The sequence below is a fragment of the Arvicola amphibius genome, chromosome 10 (assembly GCF_903992535.2).
Source record: "Arvicola amphibius chromosome 10, mArvAmp1.2, whole genome shotgun sequence".
Lineage (NCBI taxonomy): Eukaryota > Metazoa > Chordata > Mammalia > Rodentia > Cricetidae > Arvicola > Arvicola amphibius.
Window position 1 is genome coordinate 38413079 of NC_052056.1, and position 23780 is coordinate 38436858.

Here is a 23780-nt window from a genome sequence, read left to right on the forward strand (position 1 = left end):
TAAACCACCAATATGAAGTATGTCAGCATGGCTCCTTTCTTATATATATAAGAAATATATATTCTTTTGAATATTGTTTTAATTACTAAAGGTCCTTTGAGAAGTAGATTTTAAGTAATAAAGCAATGGAAGACATAATTCAAAAGATATGTACTTCCAATTGTAAAGTTTATAGAAAAATTAGTCAGTAAAGACAGAATGAAATGCCAAGACAATATCTCTTCTGATGCACTCCAGAGTTTTCAATTATAAGAAACTAAAGAAAACTTTACTGATAGTTACATTAAGCACAACTGATAAGTTATGCTTAACTTACCTTAACTTAGCTCACAATAACTTAAGCGTAACTTATCAGTAACTGATAAGTTACGCTTAAGTTATTGTGAGCTATGATGTTTGGACAGGCAGGCCTGCAGTGGTATTTGAGTCTACTTTTCCCAAGCACTCTTTCTTTTGTTCTTATGGATGAAAAGGGCTCTGTAAATGATCTTATTATGAATTCAAATTCAAAATCCTAAACCTCTACTTTACCAGTTTCATTTATGCTTTTACTTCTTATCTTGACTCTTTTATTTTACATAGGTAAAATAAACTGAAACTTCAATTTAAATAGTATTTTCCTTTGGATTATCATGCTAGTCATGCTATTTGCTACCATGATAAGTCCTCATGATCATAGTGATGGTTATGCATGACACACGTCTTCTGTGATGTGCCTTCTACCTCTCAGGCAAAAAGAGTCGCTATAACCACGGTGAGTCAGCTTCTGGATGCCAGTGAAGATGTTTTTCAAAAAGCCGCCATGATTGATAATGAGGACTCCTTTTCCACGTAAGCAACAGTTTGGAACAAAGTTCGGGGAGTATCACTTACCTTTTTCAGGTTAAAACACAAACGGAGGGTCTTTATCTCTTGGGTGCAGTAACTGCCTGATGCTTTGGGCGTTAAGAGAAAATCCTTGACTTCTCACGCGATCTTGTTCCTACACAGAGTGATGTGTGTTACCACTTGGTTCCAGGGGGGTCACGAAAAATGGAGAAAAGTGGAGTGATTCAGTTTACAGTTTATTCCCTTCACCTGGGTCTGGTGTGGTCAAAGCAGCTGCTCCGCACAAAGGTGCCCCTCCCATTCCCTACTCAGTGCACAGGGCTGCAGGAAGCAGCCGAGACAGGGTGCAGCACACTGTCAGCCTCCAGCCCACCCCTCAGCTCCCTTCCCAAGAACTGATGAGCTCTTTCCAGTTTTCCTACAGCTACTTCAAAAAAGATAAAGAAAGAAATTCAACTCCCCTCCTTTGCTTTCTCTTATTAAGACTAGTTCCTGATTACTTTTTATTCGATATTTATATAAAAAATCATCTTTATTCACAGAGGCCCCTCACTAAAATACACTTTTAACCCCCCTTACATTTACATATGCTTATTTCAGAAAAATAAGAAAATACACAATGGGCAAATTCTTTGAAACTATTTACCTTTATTAATTTGTTAGTACGTGCTCCAAATATTTTCTCATGCACTCAAGTAACTGCGTAATATATTAACCTATTATTTGATAGCTTAGAACATTTTTTAAAATATGAGTATCTATACATGTACACCATAATTTCAGATTACTGCATCATCCGAGTATATTAGGGCTCACTGGAGGAGCAGAGCTGACAGAATGGATATGTGTTACAGACATGTATTTATTGGACTGACTTACATAAGACACCACAGAGGCTGAGAAGTCAGTAGCTGCTCGGTCTGTGAGGTTGGATGGCTCAGTAGTCCTGAAGTCCTGGAGGATTCATGGAGAACTGCTGGCCTTCAGTTCAACTGGAAGGCTTAAGAAGCTGGGCTCTAATGTCAGCACAGAATGGCGGCAGCTACAACAAAGCAGACGCCTTCGCCAGCAAGGTGGAGGCAAGCAAGCAGCGCTACCTTTGCTTCCAACCTCTTCATATCTGGGCTGCCTCAGGGAGGGGCTGCCCACTCTAACAGAGAGTCTTTCCTCTTTGGTTAATTCTTCCTGGAAGTACCGTCACAGGTCCTCCTCATACATGACACGCCACTGCACTTTATGCATGCACACATACATAAACACTTTTTAACACGTGACCATTACAGTGGTAAGTAAACTTTTACCTAACCCAGTTTCTGGTAGATTTTAGGTTATATCAAGTCTACTATGGACAATCAGCACTCTGTACAGAATCATTATTGGTCTGACCACATGTCCCTAAGGGAAATTGCTCCATGTTACTCTCAGTTCCTGACTGAGCACACCCATCATCTACTTACACCCTCAGAGTAGAAAAGGTACGTGCGAAACTGTGAACTCGAAAGATCACACTTCTGAGAGATGGGGCAGAAGTCATGTCAACGGTTGGACTGGTATAGTTCATGACTTCAGCAGAGGTTGGATCCTTCTCTTGGGGCGGAGGGTACCTCTTTTTTTCCTAAAGTGGGGAAGGAGGTTTCCATGAGCTCCAAAGTCTATGTCCAGTGAAAATAAAAATGAAAGACAGAGCAAGCCCTCCCCCAGCAGTCAGAGAAGGATCCGCAGCAGTAGATTATTGCTAAAGAAAGCGGTGAGGGCGGGAGGAGGATGTGCTTAGTAAGAAAGAAGGAAAAATGTAGGATTTATCTGAGAATTTTATAGGTTATGACATAGGTGGCAATACCTTGCTAAGAAACAATTACGCATTTACTGGCTCATATATGGAGAAGAAGATAACCTTGTATAATTTATGCATACCATCCTAAGGGCTTCAAATAAAGGTGGTTAGAGGAGAAATAAACCATAAAATATAGATTACAATGAACTATGGCTTAGCAGTTAAGAGCACTGCCTGCTCTTCCAAGAGCCCTGAATTGAATTCCCAGCAACCATATGGTGGCTCACAACCACCTGTAATGAAATCTGGTGCCTTCTTGAGGAAGAAACTTGGCCAGTCGTCCTCATCAACTGAGACCATGAAACCCAGTATGGACGAGAACCACCATATACAGGCTGCCCATTCACGCTTCGGCATTGCCAGGGCATAAGCTTCATTCGCTTTCTTCCCAAAGCTGTGCAACCAGTCTCCACATCCCTTCATCTCACTCTGTTTCCAGCCCATCATCTTCTGATTGGGCTCTATCAGTTTGCCTTCTACCATGTAAACCACAGGCCCTGGGACCAACCCCCTGTAGAAACTGAGGGGCAGCTGTACCCCTAAACTGCCAATGATGATCTCTCTTCTTTCTCCCTCTTTCAAGGGACAGAAATTAAATTTGCTCAGGGCGAGCCTGGGTCTATGAACTCCCACATCTTGAGTAGTCCACGGTGCAAGGGTCTCTTCCTGAGCCAGGGCTCAGACACCCATCTCACTTCTGCTTCTCTCTTCGGTTACTCCTAGCTTTCCTCTTATGTCCCTCCACTTCTGAATTCCCTGGCTAGTTTGTTCATTTAGGGGGAAAGTGAAAATGAGAAAGATGAAAGTAAACGGGAGGAGAACAATGGGGAAGAAAGGCTCCATCCAGCCCAGCTTCAACCCTGTCATGTTGTCATAGTAGAATGTGCGTTCTCCTCTTCTAAACTGGGAGGAGCAGAAGGCCCAAGTAGCCAGAGCTCTGAGGCTCTGGCTAAGGTTTGTGCTGGCGATTGTAATCATGCAGTCAATGGGATTGGGCTTTCATCTCTCATTTTGAACACTGATTGCAAAGGCTGATCTATAACTCTGGATCCTTGTTGTTATATTGAAGGTCAATATAACGTTAGTTGGCTAGTTTGAGATCTAAAACTGCCTTGTAGCACAAATTCTAATTGGTCTTAATAATAAAATCTCGGAGTCAGCTATCAGAGGGTGAAAGCTGAAGAAGCAGAGAAGCAGAGTGGCCAGTGGCTAGGGTTCTTACCTCTGCCAAGGCTAGGACCAAAGGGGCAATCCTGTCCTTGGACTGGCTGCATCCTCAGACTGACTGCATCCTCAGACTGACTGCATCCCCAGACTGGCTGCATCCTCAGACTGGCTCAAAGCCGCAAAGATCACCTCCAGTGATATGCCTCCTCCAACAAGGCCACACCTCTTAATGCTTCCTAAATAGTATCTCCAGCTGGGAACCAAACATTCAAATATAGGTGCCTATGGGAGTTATTCAAACAACCATGATGATCAGAGTAAAATTTATTGTAAAAAGATGTACTGACTCTCACTGGAATCCAAGCAGAGAGCCAAAACAGAGCCAGCGTGTGTGGAGCTAGATCTTCCCCGGAGTAGGGAGATGGCTGTAGCTCTAAGACAATTTTGCAGTCCTCAGGAGGAGAGATGGTGGGCCCTTCCTTAGAGCAGAGGTTTGCCTCTAGTTGCAGTCATCCTTACAATGGCAGACTGGCCTGACTAGTGACTCCTAACCTGGACTTTCCTGATAGGCCTGTCTCCCTGACTAGAGAGTTCCCAAATAAAAGAACTGGGTGGTTTCTTTCTGTCATATCTCTTTGCTGCCTTCCAGGTCAGACCAGCCACTCTGAGACCTACAGTTAAGTTACTCAATTATAACAAGAGAGGAAAATCAAGTGGAGGGAAATGGTCTTAAAAATACTGTGTTAATTAGGGTTATTATTGCTGTGAAGAGACACCATGACCACGGCAACTCTTACAAAGAAAACATTTAATTGAGGGAGGCTCGATTACAGTTTCAGAGGTTCAGTCCATCATGATCATGAAGGGGAACATGACAGTGTGCAGGGAGACGTGGTGCTGGAGCTGAGAGGGCTCATCGGTAGCAGGAAGTTGACTGACAGTCACACTGAGGGAAGCTTGAGAAAAAGAGACCTCAAAGCCATCCCCAACAGTGAAATACTGTCTTCAACAAAGACACACCTCCTAATAGTGCCACTCCCTTTGGGGGCCATTTTCTTTCAAACCACCACAAGTAACTATAAGTAAAACAGCTCTTTAGAAGTGTCTGTGACTGTGGTAAACTGCCCCACACATAGAGCACATCTTTCCTCAGCCCTTGAATGCCTGAGGGTGCATCTCTTGACAGAGCAGTGTTTCTGTGTTTTAGTGGGAACTTATCAGGTGCTGTTGAAGCAAATGATAACAACAGCAGTTTCAAGTATCATTGGGTAATTTCCGATGAAAGGTGCTCTTGAGTGTGAATATTATGTATCACATGGGAAATATATAGCATAAATTGCTGAAGACTTAAGAAATTGTGTAGCATTAGAAATGAAGTTATCCTCCTCCTTATAAAACAATCTCTAATTAGTTTAAGCTTCTTAAAATATAATAATCCACATAATTTATATTTTTCTGACTCTATGTCAAAATTATAAATAAATGACATTACATTATCCCTTTCTAATAATAAAATACAATGAGGTAAAACAAATACTAACACATTGGGATTAGACAAAAGAGACAAAGGGAGAAGAGCCCAAGAGACGGTACATGAGAGAGACCCACGCATTCACATAGTCTGGAATCCCATAAAAACACTAAACTGGAAGCCATAATGTGAACTCAAAGGGCATTATTCCTGCCTCATATTCTGTGGGATTCCCTAACCCTGAGAGGAGGGATTTGACAGAGACATCCTGTTTGTGGCTGAGAGTGTTCCAAGGTCTCTCTCTTTGCATCGTGTCTGGCTGTGGGTGTCTGCATTTGTTCTCATTTGCTGTAGGAGGAAGCTTCTCTGATGATGGCTGAGAACGGTTCATTTATGAGTACATCAGAATGTCAATAAGAGTTACAATATTGTTATATTTTTCTGTTTGCTTTTAGAGCAGTAGTATTTGGTTTTACCCTAGGTACCTGAGCTATCTTGTCTCAGGTTCTTGGTCATCTAAGCAGTGTTGGGTATGAGTTCTATCTTGTGGAGTAGACCTTAAGTCAAGTTAGAACACGGTTGATTACTCCTACAAATTCTTATCATCAAATGAAGCATCCAGTACCAGGAATAGGTTATGTCTAAGTTGTTGCCCAAAGGGGTTCCATGGGAATCGTAAACAATCCAGGCTGTTGCCAAGACTATGGGTTGCTCTCCACAAGCTGAAGGCAAAACCCCATTACTGAAAACAGTACCTACAAAGCTCACTGACCATGGAGAAGTTGAGCTGGTGTCTACATAGAGCCTTCACACCCATACACTACCAAAGGAGAAACCTAAATATCAAACCAGCCACAAACTCTTTGATCTACAATGCTATCCTGCCTACAAAACATGCTAATACAATGGTGGCACAAAACTTGCGGGGTAATCATCATAGCATTTTCAAAAGTACATGAGATAAAATAAGACTCTGATGAAGAGAAGCAGATACATAATTACATAAATACATACACAAATGCACACATGTATAGTTAATTGTTGTGTCACCATGACTACATGTTTAATGCTCATGCCTTTTCTAATGTAATGAGGAAAACAATACATCTCTGAGTTTATGAGAAAATGTTGAGTTGTTATATTTCATTCTGTGCAGGCTTATTGAGCAGATGGAGTCCTACTCCTTTTCTCTGGGTGATGAATCAATAGTGGAACCTAACATAGCAATCCAGTCAGTCACGCGAGGCGATGATGCAGGGTCAAGTGTTCTCTTCTCCGTGCAGAAAGGTAAGCTGTTGGTCCCCTGTGCTTGTAACAGTAAAGAACAGTCCATTGCCAATCACAAGCAGTTGCTGGGTCACCAAAGTGCAGGTATTTAAAAGTCTACTTTCCCCTTTCTTGTAGGATCGAGTGGTTCTCTAGTTTCTGGTGAGACATCCATTGATAAAACTGCAGACAGACTCACTCCAAACGGACAGACTGAACTTCAGATCCTGCTTAAAACCGGGGAAAGTATGTCTCGAACCATTTTCTGCATTGTTTTGTAAACACACTTAAATGCAAGGGGTTACTTACTTGAAATCCATGAAGGGAGATTAATCCTTGCTTAGTTTTACACCTAATAATTTTGTTTGAGTGTTTTAGGCTGAAATATATTACAGTAATATCAATTCCACTATTTTATGTCAGAGAGAATCCATCTTCATTCCAAAAACACATTGGAGAGTAACAGACTGAAATATTAGCACTAGGCATACAAACCTGTGTTTCTATAAGACTCTTACACTCATCTGAAGAAGCATAAAAGTAAAATAAAGAAAGGTAGGAGTAAGGATGAGTAAATATAAGGTTATAAGTGAATAAAATTATAAATTAACAAGTGCTAGGCTTGGACAACAAAGTGAAAAATTAACTGCATGAAAAACAATGAAAAAGCATCTACCAAAGTAGATAGAAGAAGGAGGAGGTGTGGAAAAGGAATAGCTAAACATGTAGAGACTTGAAAATACACAAGATGCAAACATCTTATTCTAATAAATCTAAGTAGTTGTAAAGAATTATGATTTGTAACATGCTAAAATAATATAGCACTGAGGGGAGGAGTGAGCAGAAACTCTGTATTTTGCTTTTTTAGTTTTTATTTACATTTAAAAGGTTTTTGTGAGACTTTCATGTTTTAATACTGTATTTAAATGATTGGCTTCCAACCCTCTCTTATCTCCCTCCAACTCCTCCTGTGTCTCCTCCCTGCTTTTCCTCAAATTATTAACTTGTGTGTAACAATATGCACACACACATGCACGCATATACAAACTACAAAGTCCATTTAATATTGCTTGTAATGTAGGTGTGTTTACAGCTGACCACTTGTGACTAGATAACATATCAGGGAGTTCATCCCTGAAAAAAAAATTAACTCTCTTCCCCAGCATCCACGTTTTGCTTAGAAAACATTAATACATGTAAATGCTAAGGGTTGGAAAAGTCTAATTTTACTTTTAGAAATCATAAATATAAATTTGTTTGGAATGATTAAAATAGCTTATTCCTACAAAATGAAGTAAAGTGGGGTTAATTTTGTCATCCAGTATCCGGGAGGGAAAAATTTGGTAAGGACAGCTTGCTGTGAAGAATGTGAGAAAGCCCTCTACTTCCTTCCAGGGAAAGGAAGAGAAGAATAATTGACAAAGCAGTGACCAAGAGGCCATCAGAGCTTCGCTTGTCTTCTCAAGTCACATGGTGGGATAGGCACGTTTCATGGCTGTCATTTTTGTCATATCACTTAGGAAAGAAAGAGTACAATATCTGCAATTCTTCTGCTAAAATATACTTTTGGGAGCTGGGGATCTGGCTCAATGGGTAAGAGCATTTTCTTTGTGTGCATGAGGACCTGAGTTTGGATCCCCAATACCCATGTAAAACTCCAGATACGAATGCCTGAGCCCATAACTGTAACTCTAGGAGATGAGGGGACAAGAGGAACTCTGGAACTTGTTAGCCATTAGACCAGCTCCAGGTTCACTGGGAGACAGTGTCTCAAGAAGTAATATAGAGAGTGATAGAGCAGGACACCTGGTATCCTTCTCTGGCCTGCATGCTTGCACAGGTGTGTACACTCACAGATGTGTGAGTATCCTACACACACACACACACACACACACACACACACACCCCAAAAGATGTGTACTTTCTATTATTTCTTCTGCTATGCTTCCTGTACCTAGCAACTGTGTAAATGTTAAGAAATATTCCTCAATTAGTTCTGTTTGACCATTGCCATGGCCAGGCAGGTGCAACTTTCATGGTTACAACACTAAAAGGCCCTTAGTGAACAGCCGGCTCCATTCTCTGATGTTCTGATGTGGGATTCCCCTTTGTACTCTGTGAATATAATTGGTTAATAAAGAAACTGTCTTAGGCCTGTGATAGGATAGAGCATGGCTAGGTGGGGAAAACTAAACTGACTGCTGGAAGAAAGGAGGCAGGATCAGAGAGAAGCCATGGAACCATGCTGGAAACACATGCCGGAACCTTCTCAGTAGGCCACGAGCCTTGTGGTAAAATATAGAATAATGAAAATGGCTTAAATTAAGATGTAAAAGCTAGCCAATAAGAAGTTAGCACTAATAGGCCAAGCAATGATTTAAATAATATAGTTTCTTTGTGGTTATTTCGGGAGTCTGGGCAGCCGGGAAACAAACAAGCAGCCTCCTACAACAATGTTCCAAAACCAATGTTTTTGGAACAATAGCACTCCAGCCCCTCAGGTAGCTGATGATTGTTGGAGCAGAGATGGTGAGGGGTGCCCTTGCCAAGACCTCCCACAAAGCTTCCTTCAAATTTGTCTCTTTGTGACCTAAGACACCTGCCCTGCTGTCATCAAATGTCAGGCAGACCTCATGGAAGCTTTTGTAGGCACAGCCATCTTGACAGACAGTAACCTTTTGCTATTTCTTGTTCAGTGTTGTGCTTACAGAGGAAATACCAAAGGCTGGGTCTAACCATATCTTACTGCAAAAATGTGACATGTTTATAAATGAGGAAGAATAGGTAGAAATTTGTCTCCCCACAAAGGAGATAAGAAAAGTGAACTTCAAGAAGAAATTTATCAGAGGAAAATTAGCAATTAGTCAACCTTGGGTTACATGTATTAATTATATCTACCATAGGCTTGCAACATAGATCTGTATGCCAATGTTCTCTTTCTCCTTCCCCTCCACCCACCCACACACTACCAATCACAAGCTCCAGAGAGTTTAGTCTTCACTTATGATTGACCAATTATAAACTAGGATTTTCATAATCTTCTTCTTTGGTTTAATTTGCTTTATCAACTCATATAACTCAGGTAGGCACATTGATTAGCTTATTACAAAGTTTATTACAAAGGACACATATTTTTTTGGTTTTTTGAGACAGGGTTTCTCTGAAGCTTTAGAGCCTGTCCTGGAGCTAGCTCTTGTAGACCAGGCTGGTCTCGAACTCACAGAGATCCGCCTGCCTCTGCCTCCCGAGTGCTGGGATTAAAGGTGTGCGCCACCACCACCCGGCTAAAGGACACATATTAAAATAAGAACAGGATGAGGTCTGAGTGAAGGGGTGCAGAGTTTCTATACCCTCTCTGGGAGCGTATCACACTTAGGAACCCCCACATGCTCTACTCTTCCAAAGTTCTCTGAACTCTATTCTTTGAGTTTTTATGGAGACTTAATTGCATATTCGTCTATAATTGAAGCATAGACATACATGTGGAAATGTGATTGGACAAAAATATGATCTAACGTTCATAAATAGAATAGGGAAATTCAATAAGCCTGTCTATTGATGCTCCTCTTAACTCTGTGAAGCATCCCTGCCTCTTGGACATGGGTTAAGGTATTTATTTAGATGGAATCCTAAAATTTACTAGATTAGAAGGCCTAGAGACTGTCCTGATGGCCAACCCCAAAAGAGACACACTAGTTCTCATGGCTTGCCTTGTGCAGGTAGTTATGATACAACAGCTGTGTACAGTAATGATATGTATGTGATGTCCCTAACCCTGAAGACAAACTTTGTTGGGAGAGGTGACATTGTCTTCTAGAATTACTTCCAGCTATCATGGGGGCGATGTTCTTTCTATGGGATCCTGTGAAAGTAAAATGATGGCTAAGTTCCAAGATTACTGTCTGGTATAATTACAAATAGTCTCTGAGTATTTGGTAGGGTTTTTTGAGGTTTCTATTTGGAGTTCCGGCTAGAACTTTGGGGAAAAAAAGTGCACCATTTCAGCTAACCAAGTTGGAACCATCTTGAGCAGCTGGTATCCAAAATAGGTCTTGTCGTAATGCTATCAGCATCATAACATCATAGCACCCAGGTGGAGTTGTTGTTGTGGGGTCCCATCTTCTTCCTGGAAACTTTAAAAATTACTGCAGGAAAATTCATTGTTCATTGTTGGAAACTTAAACATTATTTATGTAGACATATACAGACATATATGTTCAATGAAAGGTACGATAGAGACAAAAATAGATATGAATAAAAGTAAAATTTTTTTTAATTCTTTTTTTTTAGAAATAGATGGTTATTTATTTAGGTGTAGACTCACAAATCAGAATCCTCTGTTTGAACAGAGATCAGAAAACGAATCCCACAACCGGAACAGAGAGGCCAGAAAAGAGGCTGGATGCATGTTCTACATTGGCATATATAGTATAAGAGGCCACGCCCCAGTGGGCGGGTAACCACCAGCTGTAAGACTTCCTATAGCACCTCCCCCTTTTGTTTAAATAAGAGAGTTCTAAGCCTAATACAAAATTATATACAATAAGAACAAATATATTCAATAATTATCCTATCCAAACTAGTTTAAGTCTTCTATAATAAATAACTTGGCCAAGTCATGAGAGGAAAGTAACTATAACTATCTAGTCTTCAACCCCATGGAAGAGCCAAGAAGGGAAATAATATTACTTGAGTAAGCAGGAAGTGCAATCAAGCAACTTCCAAAATATGCAACAAATGACAGAGATAACTGGCTACCTGAGCAATCACCCAAAGTCTCATTTGCAACATTGAAGCAACCAACTTTGGCTAAGGCCTAGAATTACTGACATACCATTTTCAGAGGCAAGGAAATTTTCAAAACCACCTTATCCTGTCTTGGCAAGATTTCACAGTGCTGCTTATCCATTTCCAGATATCATATATCTTGTCAGTGATTGAGGCATGGGCATTTCTTTGCCCAAAGGCCAGTTTTGCCAAGAAGAAAACAAGCTCTAAGTGGAATGTCTTTGGTGCTCAACATTTTCTCAGGAATAGATTGGTGCTGCCAGGAGCAATTGTGTCTCGCTTCAACAGAATCCTAAATTATTTAAATGCCATATTCTACAGCTCTTTGATGTGGTTGAAGATTACCTATCTATGCAGAATATAATCTCTGTGTTTCTAAAGAACCTGATTAGTCTAACTATAAGTATGACAAATGTAGATGACTATTGATCTATGTTCCTTAATACCTATATAACTTAAAGACTAAGACTTCATATTAGAATATTATACAATAAAAAACTGTACAACAAATGAGGATAATAACCTCAAAATGTAAACAATGTGTAAGTATCTTGATCAAAGGTAGAAATGTATATTGCAAAATATAAAAATGTTTTAAGCAGAGGTAGAAGCATTCATGCATACAATAGTCAATATAATTTAACTTTGTATCAATATACAAGAATCTATACCAATGTAATTGCTTATAAATAGTAACTCACAAGTATTCATTCACTCTATTACTCACTATTATTATTCCATCCAACTTTTTCAAAGATATCCATGAGCCTATAAAATTTCTCCCCAACCCTACACCAATTATAATCAACCCCTACTGTAATATTACCATACTATGTTGCAATCAAATAAAAGCTCAGCTGCTGAACTATTTTTTGTTGTACCTTACTCAAAGATAAAGCAACCATGCAGTTCCAGTGACTTGAAAATTTTATTTTGACCACTACCAGGTACATTTGTTGAATATTAATGTCTATTTTTCTCCACAGATAAAAATTCATGTGGTTTTGTAGTGTACCAAAACCACAAACTTTTCCAATCAAAAACTTTCACTGCTACATCAGATTTTAGTCAAAAAATTATCTCAGGCAAAATAAATTCAAGTGATCAAGACCCAGATGTTTCTGTGGAAATGGTATTTAATCCTGCGGTAAGTTTCCCCATTAATGGAAATTTAAAAAAAAATCTAGAGATAATTATAAAACTGGAGATATTTTAGATAAAAGAGTTCCATGGTTCCATGCAGGCTCCTGGTTGTTAGTTCAGACTCTGAGAGTTGCCATGAGCCAGACTAGCCCTTTCTGTTGGTTTTCCTCTGACGTCCCTGATGTCTCTGGTCAGTAGAGCCCAGTGTTTGTCCATGGGTCTCTGAATCAGCTTCTATCAGTCACTCAGCGTGGTCGCAAATCTTATCATAGGAGATGGCCAGTTCAAGCTATGCATCCACTGCCATCAGGAGTCTTAGCTGGGGCCATCCTTGTAGACTCAAGGAAGTTTCTCTCGCATCAGGATTTACCCGACCCAAGCCCCCTTTCCAGTCATCTCTCTCAGCACTCTCCCCCTCTGTCCACTCCCCAATCTGATTCCTCAAGTTCTCATGCCTACCTGCCCCAAGTCCAACCTTGAGATCTCTTATTGCCCCATGCCTGGAGATCCATGTGTCCCCCCTTAGGTAACCTCCTTATTACCTAACCTCTCTGGGTCTGTGGATTGTAGCCTGTTATTCTTTACTTTACAGCTAATATCCACTTACAAGTGAGTACATACCATGTTTGCCTTTCTGGATCTGGGTTACCTCACTCAGGGTGATTTTTTTCTAGTTCTATCCATTTGCCTTCAAATATCCTGATGTCATTGTTTTTAACCTAGGCCCTCTGTCTATACGTGACAGTTGTGTATCTTGATCTATTTGTGGGACTCTTGGCAATGGGAATAGGAGCTTTGGCTGCCTCTTGGGAGCCTATTCCTCCTGCTGGATTGCTTTTCCCAGCCTGAATACAGGGGGAGGTGATTGCTTATGGCATCTAGATATGACATGCTTTGCTGAAGCCCCTGGGAGACCTGCCCCCTTACTAAAGGAATAGTAAGGAGGGGTAGATGGGGGGGGTTTGGAGGAGTGCTGCGGGGGGAGGGAGCGGAAGACGAGGGAGGGAAAGTTGTGATCAGGATGTAAAATATATTAATTAGTTTTAAAAAATTAGCTATGGTATAAAATAAGAAAAACTTTACAGAAAGTCTCTGAAAAGCCTTTTAAAGTAATTATTAAAATCTTATCTAAATTTTTGGCAATCTAAGTAGAAAGTAAATTAATTTGATTTATACCCTTATACACTTTCTTTGATTGGTTGATTGTTTAGTTTGTTTTTTGAGACAAACTATCACTATATAGCTTTAAGTGGTCATGAATTTGGAGCAGTCCTCCAGCCTCATCTTCATAAGTACTTGGATTCTAGCTGTATGCTATCACACCTGGCTCTTCCTTCAGTCTACAAGGAAGACATTAAGGCTTAATATGCGCTTATTTCTCTTGGGACTATCTTATCCTATTAGATTTTTTCTATCCAATTAAGCATTGAATATGTCATCAATTCACAGTATGACAAAAGTGAATTCCAGCTTCACTCTTATGCCTGTGTCTACTGGAATTTTTCAAGAAATGACTGGGACACACATGGCTGCCAAAAGGATGGGAGCACTAAAGGGTTCCTTGGTTGCCGCTGCAACCACACAACCAATTTCGCAGTACTGATGGTAAGAATGTGCAATTTATATAGGAGGTATAATTTATGTAGATCATAAAACTGGGAAATTCAGAGAATGAATGAAGTGGTAGGTGTAAAAAGAAACATGTTATAAAGAAAGCTACCGGGTGGTGGTGGTGCACACCTTTAATCCCAGCACTTGGAGGAGGAGACAAGCAGATCTCTGTGAGTTCGAGGCCAGCACGGTCTACAGAGAGAGTGCCAGGACAGGCCACAAAGCTACACAGAGAAACCCTGTCTCGAAAAAACTAAATCACTAAATAAATAAATAAATAAAGTTACGGTTTATTGTTGTTGTTTGCAATGTGGTCTTAGAATAGAAATAGACAAATTTAGGTTAGCACTGTGTTTTTACACATGGAAAGGATGCATACGTGTGAACCCACAGGATGAACTAAGAGTGAGGTCCACATGGAGAGGAACCGTTTAATACATACCTGACCATATGTAGGCCACTTTGATTTCTAGGAATGTTTTACATTGGAGCTGCCCAAGTTGCTGTTCTTGCTGATCGCTCTTCAGTCCTTTATGTTTTTCCTTTATGCCCATTCTCCCTTCCTTAAGCCCGTCAATGGTCAAGTTTCCCTGTACAGGGGGCTTTACATAAAAGAAGTCATATTTGTTTTCTAGTTGGTTTTAACCAGTGTAATTCTGCAATACTGACTTATATTAATATTTTTAAGCACTTAGGCCAGTTTATTTAAAAATCTATGTCAAATTATTTTTTTCAGACTTTCAAAAAGGGTTACCAGTACCCCAAATCCTTAGACATATTGTCCAACATTGGTTGTGCCCTGTCCATCGCTGGCCTGGCTCTAACTATTATATTCCAGATTGTCACCAGGTAAGAGGGGAGGGGAGGGGAAGGGCTTTTCCCAGGAGAAACTGCTATCCTGATTGTAGTTTACTGGGTACACTCATCTCAGAACTTAGTTTCTCTAAACTAGAAGGCACAATCTCAAAGAGGCTGAGATAAAGCCACAGTAAACACACAGTAACAAGTAAGACAACCATTTTGACAGCAAAGCCAACATAAGCGCATAGCGCATCGATCCTGAGACTAATGTGAAAAGGAACGTGTCCTACAAACTGGATTGCAAAAGAAGAAACCATTGCTGAACAACAACATCTTGAAAGTAATTTTTAAAATAAAGTTTTCAAATGGTGAAACGTTTAACGTTATTGAGCTTCTCAGTTGTTTGTTTTTAAATGAATGCTTATAAACCTAGTTCTTTTCACCTTATTTTCCCCTGAACATCTAATTTCGCATCCTTCAGGGGTTTTATCATTGTAGTTACAGCCTGCAGCACGGTTTACCAACACAAGGGCCTCATCTGGTGCCCTTGTCACTGCACCTTGCTTTGTTTTTACCCTGGCTCCCCAAGGCTAAGTGCCATACTGGGCCTTTAGAAAACTATGAAATAAATTAATCTATCGAATATGCCAGTCTGGTTCTCCTCCCTCACCTAAGTTGCACCAAGGTGAATTCACCGTTTCTCTAGAATCAGCTCTCCCCCACTAAATTCCTTCTCAATTGTATCTTAGATGTGTGGCTGATTTAACTATATAGATTTTGTTATTTATAATTATTATAATCCAGATTGTTTTACTTAACAAATAAAGTCTATAGCAAAGCAGAAACAGGAAACTGAATGTCCTTGTGAACCCCAACGACATTTGCCAATTCTTAGCATTTTATGTTTTTTTTCAACTTTTTCCCAGAAATTTTGCAAGTAGACTGTTCGTAAGACTATCATTCTTCAGCTGGGCATCTCCAGAGAGCAACACTTTATATTCTCTACCCTCAGTCTGAAATTGTAATCTATGAAATTTAAAATTATGCAATCTGCAATCAAACATCTCAGTTCACCCAGTAGTCTGTTACAGCTGGGTATATTTCTCTAAATTAATTTACTACCCTGATACTTTATTCACCTTTAGCCTTTAACAATTGCTTTTTCTTTTTTGTTTGTTGTGGTCATTTTTGACACTAAAGTCTTTGACGTGTCCAAGACAGTTATTTTGAAGACTGCTCTTTGATTTAGGATCTGTTTGACATTCTCCTCACTGTTTGATTCAGGTTACGGATTGGTAGAGTAAATCCTATGTCATTGGCTCATCTCAGGGTGACACCACAAGGGGTACGTGGTAGCGGTCCTGCTGTTATTGGTTGTAAGTTTCAGTGCTGTTTAATGGGTAACTGCGAGATTTCTGTATCGTCGCAGTTCATTTTCTCAGTGTGTAAATAACAGGTTATTCTTACAGTGTGAATTTGAGAATATTCAATATCCTTCTGCTTTCCATCTATACCTCCCACAGTGATCCTGGTGAGATCCACAGGGATCCTTATTAGAGTGAGATCGCATCGATGATTTCATACTCTTTTATGCTTCCTGTGTTACTTGGTGATGCACTAATAAAAAGCCCTAGTGAATTCTTTATGCCATTTTGCCATGTTTCTACCACACTTTAAGTCTGTCTTATTTTGATGACAGCAAAATGACAGGTCTCATCTTACAGTTTCTCCGCTCCATCACTTGTCCTTCTTAAGAGTAAAATTGCTTTTTCCTTCACCCTTCACACTAAATGAGTTTTTTATTGGTTCGTTAATATCTCTTAATAGTAATTAATTGACTTATTACTGCTGCCAAACACCATGTCAGAAGCTAAATAGCAAACGATAAGCAAGGTTAGATTCCTGTCTTAAATTTTCAGGGGTAAACAAGACACTATACAAATATGTACAAAGTGAAATGTATAGTTGTAGACTGTGACAAGCGTGTTGGAGTGGAAGCATGTGCTGTGTACTTCCCAGTTTGATGGGGGAAATTAAACAGCTCTCATATCTGTCCATTCATTTGCATTCCTTCCAGCACTACAGTTAGACAGTTAGACTTAGCTCACTATGGATGATCTGTAATTACTGTACAACTAGCTTTTTTTCCACCCAAAACATTACCCGTTCCATTTGTTATTAGATATGTTTGCTTTTGTTAATTTTTCCTACCCCAATTTGGTCATCATACTTGCCACTAAAATTCATGAGAATCTATAATCTTACAAAATAATAGAAACATTTTGTAGATATTTTAAATATTGAATGAAATACTTTTTTGTTCTTGGATAAATCCCCATATGATAATAACATGAGGAATATAGCAATATTCTAAGCGAAAGATAAGGCTATTTGAAAACTTATTGTTCTACATGTAGGTCATATTTTATGTTCAAAATTAGACAGTAACTAATGTTAGTTTTATTGGAGGGAGCATTCCACTGCATGTATGCAAAGGACAGAGGACAATTTGTGGGAATCATGCTCCCCTTGTACTGTGCCTATAACTAGGATTATGAGATTTGGTAGAAGGGCCTGTAGCCCGGAGCCCTTGCACTAGCCCCTCCTGCTGCTTTTGTAAACGATGATTTCTCTGAAGACATTTTGCAGCTTTTATTGCTAAACATCTTAAAATATGTAAAAAGCTTCAATGATCAAGAAAATCTAACTAACATATCTAATGGACTAAGTTCTGTCAGTGGAGAAATCAAAGGACTCGGTGGTTATGGTGGAATATTAGGAAACCATACAGGTTATAAAATGGGTAGATTTGATCATTAAATCACAGGGTAAGGATAATAAAGTATGTCTAGACAGTAGAACTGTAACATCTAGGATAAATCCAGAAAGACAACTATTGGGGAAATCCATAAGTCTAGAAAGCCTGGAAAGAATGAGAGGGCACTGAATAGTCTTCACTGGTACAGGACTAGATGCCATAGGATCCACAGGACTGCCAAATGCCACTGGAGAGGGCACAAAGCTATAACTATCGTTAAGAAGGAAAACAGTGCACATATGATAGAGAGAATGTCAGGCCTTCCATTGTTCCTTCTTTGCTAGCCTGAAGATGCATGTGTTGGCCAGTACAGGACACATCCATGTACCAGAGCATGCATGCCCTCAGCACAACATATCACATACATATATACTACATACTTCTTCCACACCACATTGCACATCATGCACATGCACACACAGACTGACGGGAACACAAACATAATCATATCACCTTCTAAAAGTTGCTAGTAAGCATGGCCAGCCTGTAGAGCAAAATCTTTTTCTTTTTCTTTTTCTGGTTTTTCAAGACAGGGTTTCTCTGTGGCTTTGGAGCCTGTCCTGGAACTAGCTCTTGTAGACCAGGCTGGTCTCGAACTCACAGAGATCCACCTGCCTCTGCCTCCCCAGTGCTGGGATTAAAGGCGTGCGCCACCACTGCCCGGCCAAAATCTTTTTCTTTTAGAGCAAACACACTGGGTAAATAGGAATTGGGACTTGAGCTCAAAGGAGTGGTTTCTGCAGAGCAGTTTCTGCACCTATTACATCTTCAAATGCTGGAACTCTAGGCATATTTTGTGCCAAAAGGGCAATTCAGAACATCTTGACCTTTTAGCAGTCAGCAAGAATTTCCCAAAGAATTACCCTGGAACTCTTGCCCTTCAGAGGCGCTATGTGGAAAGAGAATTGTAACTTGCAGAAAAGACATGTGACTCTGCTCTGTACATGTCACAGGCAATAATCAACAGTCTACTACTCAAAAAGAAATAGCTCCAGTAGCCATATGAAACAAATTTAAAACATTTTGCCTAATTTTACAGGTTTATGGGAGATCAACTCTCTTTTTTATTTTATTTTATTTTATTCATTTTACATACCAACCACTTCCCTCTCCCTTCCTTCCCCCCTCCCTTCTCTTCCCAGACCCATCCTCATCCACCCCTCAGAAAGGGTAAAGCCTCCCATGGGGTGTCAACAAAGCCTGGCACATTCAGCTGAAGTCAGACCAACACTCCCCATGTAGCACTAAGGCCAAGCAAGGCATCCCACTGTATGGAATGGGCTTCAAAAAGCCAGTTCATGCACTAGAGATAGATCCTGGTCCCACTGCCAGGGTCCCACAAACAGATCAGGCTACAAAACTATTGGAGATGTGCTCTTTAAATAAAACATAAGCAAAATAGCCTAACAGTTTCTTTTAAATGCATTATACTATTGTATTTTTAGCTTTTAAGAGTATATTTGGCATTAATGTAAAATTTCTAGGTGATTTTAAAAATAAACATTGGCTATAAACATGAGACTTTTCTCCACATTCAAACATGGGTTTGAAGCATGATTAACAAAAACTCAGGGTCAGAAATTGGGGTTCAAGCCTGAAGATCTGAAAAGCAAAACAGCCAGCCACTGGCTCTTAACTCGACCTCAGTCTGAAATGGCGATCCTGCCTCCTAGAAATTTCAGAAGACTGTGTCTGAGAGCTATCTTCCCCCAGTTTATATTTCCTGGGATTAAAGGCATGCACCACCATCATTAAAGGCATGTACCACCCAGTTTCTATGGCAACTAGTGTGGCTACTGGGATTAAAGGTGTGTGTTACCATAATCTGGTCTGTAAGGCTAACCAGGAGGACTATTTTACTCTCAGATCTTCAGGCAGCCTTTATTTATTGAAATACATTTGAAATAACACTACATGGGTTCATCTATTAATTTGTAATGTCCTATTTTGAGGGAGAAAACGTTGTGTAAAGGCCCTTCTCCCTATAACCTTTGTATATGTTTGCAGATGTCCAAGCTCAGGGATGTCAAACTATGTATTACCTCTCACGAGTCTGGGACTTATTAGGGCTAGTGTGGTCTAGCTAAGCTCCCTGGGGAGATGGTCATCAGACAGTAGCTGGGGTGAGTGCCCTGGAGATTCCCCTAGAACACTGGTTCTCAACCTTCCCAATGCTGCGACCCTTTTATATACTTTCTCAAGTTGTGGTGACTCCCAACCATAAATCTATTTCATTATTACTTTGTAACTGTAATTTTGATACTATTATTAATTGTAATGTAACTACCTGATTTGCAGGATATATCTGATATGTGATCTCTGAGGGGTCACAACCCACAGGTTGAGAACCACTGCTCTAGAGTATCAGAACATCTGGATCTTTCTCTATGTATGTAGGCCCAGAGAATGTCTGGGTAGGTTCTTTAGCGGGATAGTGGGTTTTCCAAGAATTCCAAGGATAGTGAGAATTCCAAGGAGCACAGCAAAAAAGTTGAAAAGGAGACTGTGCTGGGACCCACAGCAACTTGAACTCTGTGGGACTTTTCTAAAAATAAGCAAGCAAACAAACAAATAAAAATTAAAAGAAACTTTAAAAATTAAAAAACTCAATGACTTTATTGATATAAAATAAGTATATTAACATCTTCAGACCTAGACTTCCATTTTTTTTTCTTTGAGTTGAACTTTGTTCAGGGTCATAAAAGTATGGAAGGAGGATTCGAGCATGATGGTACCCAATGGATAAGCCAGCCTTGGCCACCAGACTTTAGTTACATTCTGTTAGTTAAATCAAGGCAAGGACAGCCCTGGGAAAGGACGCTAAAGGGCACAAATACTAGGAGTTAGGGCTCACCGCCCTCTGACTTCAGAAATTAGCGGTCATTTCTTCTTAATCAGTACACAGCGGTTCCTTAACACGTCTGCCGAATTCACTGCTTTGTAGAAATTCTTTCCTGATGAGAGAAAAGGAAGGTTTACCAGCAGGCCCACCAGGTCTTGAACTGGACTTACACTGAGCAACACATTTATTTATTCCTTCATAGTTTCTCTGAGGAATGTGAAGTTTTTTGTTTATTTTGTTATCTTTTGGTATGTGTGAGTGCTTTGCCTACATGTATCTAAGGACACTACATGCAAGCAGTACCCACAGAGGCCATCAGAGGGCATCAGATTTCCCCTGGAACTGGAGCTGGGAAACAGCCTTGACTGAACCCTGGAACTGAACCTGGGTCCTCTGCAGTAGAGACATCTTTTCAGTCCTGATGGGTTTTTTTTTTGGGGGGGGGGGGGGTTTACAGTTGATTTGCTTTCACCTATCACCTAGTTCCGCATAATTTTTTTTTTATTTTCTTTACTTTTAGGAAGATCAGAAAAACCTCAGTAACCTGGGTGTTGGTCAGTTTGTGTACATCAATGTTGATTTTTAACCTCCTCTTTGTGTTTGGAATTGAAAACTCCAATAAGAAATTAGTGATAAATGATGCTGACACTACTAAACCTGACACCAATGAAATACCTGCGCGAGACACGGTCAACACCCCGAACCCCTCCTGCACAGCCGTGGCTGCATTCCTCCACTATTTTCTGTTGGTGACGTTCACCTGGAACGGACTCAGCGCCACGCAGCTCTACTTCCTTCTGATCAGAACCATGAAGCCCCTGCCTCCGCATTTCATTGCGATCATCTCATTAGTTGGATGGGGTAAGTGTTTGCATCAACGCCTGTTCAGTCATTTCGATTCGTTACACTGTGGCAATTGTTTAATGTAAACAAACACCCATTGGAGGGCTAATAATTCAAGGTAGGGGGAGAATGGAATAATCACTAAACACTATTTCTGTCTAGTAGCTTATTCTCCAGTGAGGGATCAAGACTGCTGTACCAGACATAGTATAAGCTAAATTAAAGAGGTTAATTTTTTAAAAACATCCTTTTATTAATTTACGCTAGATTTAGAACATATGCAATTTATCGCCTAAATACTGAAATGGGAGTGTTTCCCAGAAAGTAATCAAAGTGTCCTGTTAAGAAAGAATTCTTGATACTATATTGTGTCCCAGCAAAGACGAAAGGAAGAATTGTCTGAGTGAAACTCTAAATTCTTCAAGTAAAAGAGGACTTCAGACATTTGGTGAATAACATTGTGATCGGAAATACAAAGAAATGAACAATAAGATAGGGTTGGTATACAGAAACAACGCTTAAAAAAAAAAGAGAACAGATTTTTTTTTTAAAAAATCTGTCGACCTCCAAGCAGAGGACTGGATTTTTTGGCCAGTTCGCAATGCGCCCTACAGACATACCTCAATGGCTTTTGCTGCTTGCTCTTTTGTTACAAACTCCACAAAGGCAAATCCCTTTGGATCCCGAGTAAACTTGTAATGTGGAATACTTATGTAAACCACACTGCCACATTTCCCAAATATTCTTTCAATCCAGCTATGGGTAACATTTTTGGGAAGTAACTCCTGTATAAATCAAAGTGTCATGAACAACAAACAGTTTAAGCATTTTTAAATTCTACATTTTATCAATGAAAAGAAATTAGAATTTTAAAATAAATCTGTCAACTTTTAATCTACTTCTACTCATCATCGTTCAGTAGATTGTTCAAAGAGGAGAAAGCATGCACCTAAAAGGTCAGATGTATAATTTACCTGAAGTCTTTTATAATTAATGTCCATCCTGGACAAACTGTTAACTCTTGCCTGTCTTTGTCCCTTAGGAGTTCCCGCTATAGTCGTGGGTGTCACGGTGGGGATTATTTATGCCCAGAGTGGAGACAAGTCATACTGGGAGTTAGACTATCGGCAAGAGGAAATGTAAGTTTTTATCTATTTAAACTTCTTTGACATAAAAGTATATGAATTCATTGATATTAACTCCAAGTGTCTCCAAGTTTCACTTTATAAATGCCCTATTTTGTAATGGGTATTTTATGTTCTCAAAGAATACACCATATTTTAGATAGGATAACACAGCAATGTCCTGTGATAATTCCTGAAAAAGAAATATCCACTGTTTGATCTTATAAATCTGAAGTTTCTCCTATTAAAATTACATCCTCTTAGTTAGTGAGAAAATCATATAAAATAATAGTTATGATCCTTAGTAGCCCTGTGTCTTGGTTCCTTCCTCTAGAATGGGATAGCAGTTGGAGTGATTTTGCTCAGGGGTTGCTCTGCAGGATGTCAATCAACCCTGGAATCATTTAATAACCCACAAAGCACTCTCCATGTCTCATGCAGATGAACTCCTCATGTTAAACATAGCTGGGATGACTATTTCATGGTAATGTTTCCTGGACCACAGATTCTTGCTAGACCACCAGCATGGATAATTAACTGTTCTTATTGGAGCCGTTTTGTTTTTTATGTGGGAAGGAGAGGCAAGTTGAGCGGAGTTGAACAGAGGCTCCACACTGTCCTTGTGTTTCTCCCACCAGACAGCAGCCGCCCTGTACTTCATCCGTCCTTCTCTTGTGACACCCTGCCATTCCTATCCCCAACTCACCTGAAAACCAGATTGTCCTAAGGGTACTTGAAGACCCCAGGGAAGACGATGGTGTCAAGAGATTTACCTGGTTGTGGAAGCTGTAGGACTGATGGAAGGGCTGACTGCCTAGCTAGATTTCTCAACCTAGACTTTCTGTTAAATTAGATTTCATTATCATTTTGAGTTTTAAAGTTTAAATCTCACTATTAGAAATAAGAGGTACACTTTAATCCCAGCACTCGGGAGGCAGAGGCAGGCGGATCTCTGTGAGTTCGAGGCCAGCCTGGTCTACAAGAGCTAGTTCCAGGACAGGCTCTAAAAAAGCTGCAGAGAAACCCTGTCTCAAAAAAAACCAGAAAAAGAAAAAAGAAAAAAAAAGAAATAAGAGGTACAAATATATCATGGGAGAGGCACCTTACTTGCATCCCATTATTAATTTCTTATTGTAACCCAGGCATACAGCTAGATCAGTTTCTATGAAAGCTGAGAGATAAACCAGTTTGCTTGAGTATATTCACACTGGGCTATCAATAATTTACAGCAGATCCTTCACTGA

General features: G+C 39.9%; 1 protein-coding gene across 2 annotated transcripts in view; it reads left to right on the forward strand.

The window, feature by feature from the left end:
• The window catches only part of Adgrg7 (adhesion G protein-coupled receptor G7), a 60631-nt gene that overhangs the window by 23334 nt on the left and 13517 nt on the right, over window positions 1-23780 (forward strand). Inside the window, exons 6-14 of one of the 2 annotated variants that reach the window (XM_038346302.1) lie at window positions 731-831; window positions 6457-6587; window positions 6705-6812; window positions 10226-10228; window positions 12341-12501; window positions 13947-14102; window positions 14845-14957; window positions 21090-21430; window positions 22455-22551. In XM_038346302.1, coding sequence (XP_038202230.1) covers window positions 731-831; window positions 6457-6587; window positions 6705-6812; window positions 10226-10228; window positions 12341-12501; window positions 13947-14102; window positions 14845-14957; window positions 21090-21430; window positions 22455-22551 — 1211 coding nt within the window. The remainder of the gene's footprint in view (window positions 1-730; window positions 832-6456; window positions 6588-6704; window positions 6813-10225; window positions 10229-12340; window positions 12502-13946; window positions 14103-14844; window positions 14958-21089; window positions 21431-22454; window positions 22552-23780) is intronic. The other variant, XM_038346301.1, reaches the window with a different exon arrangement.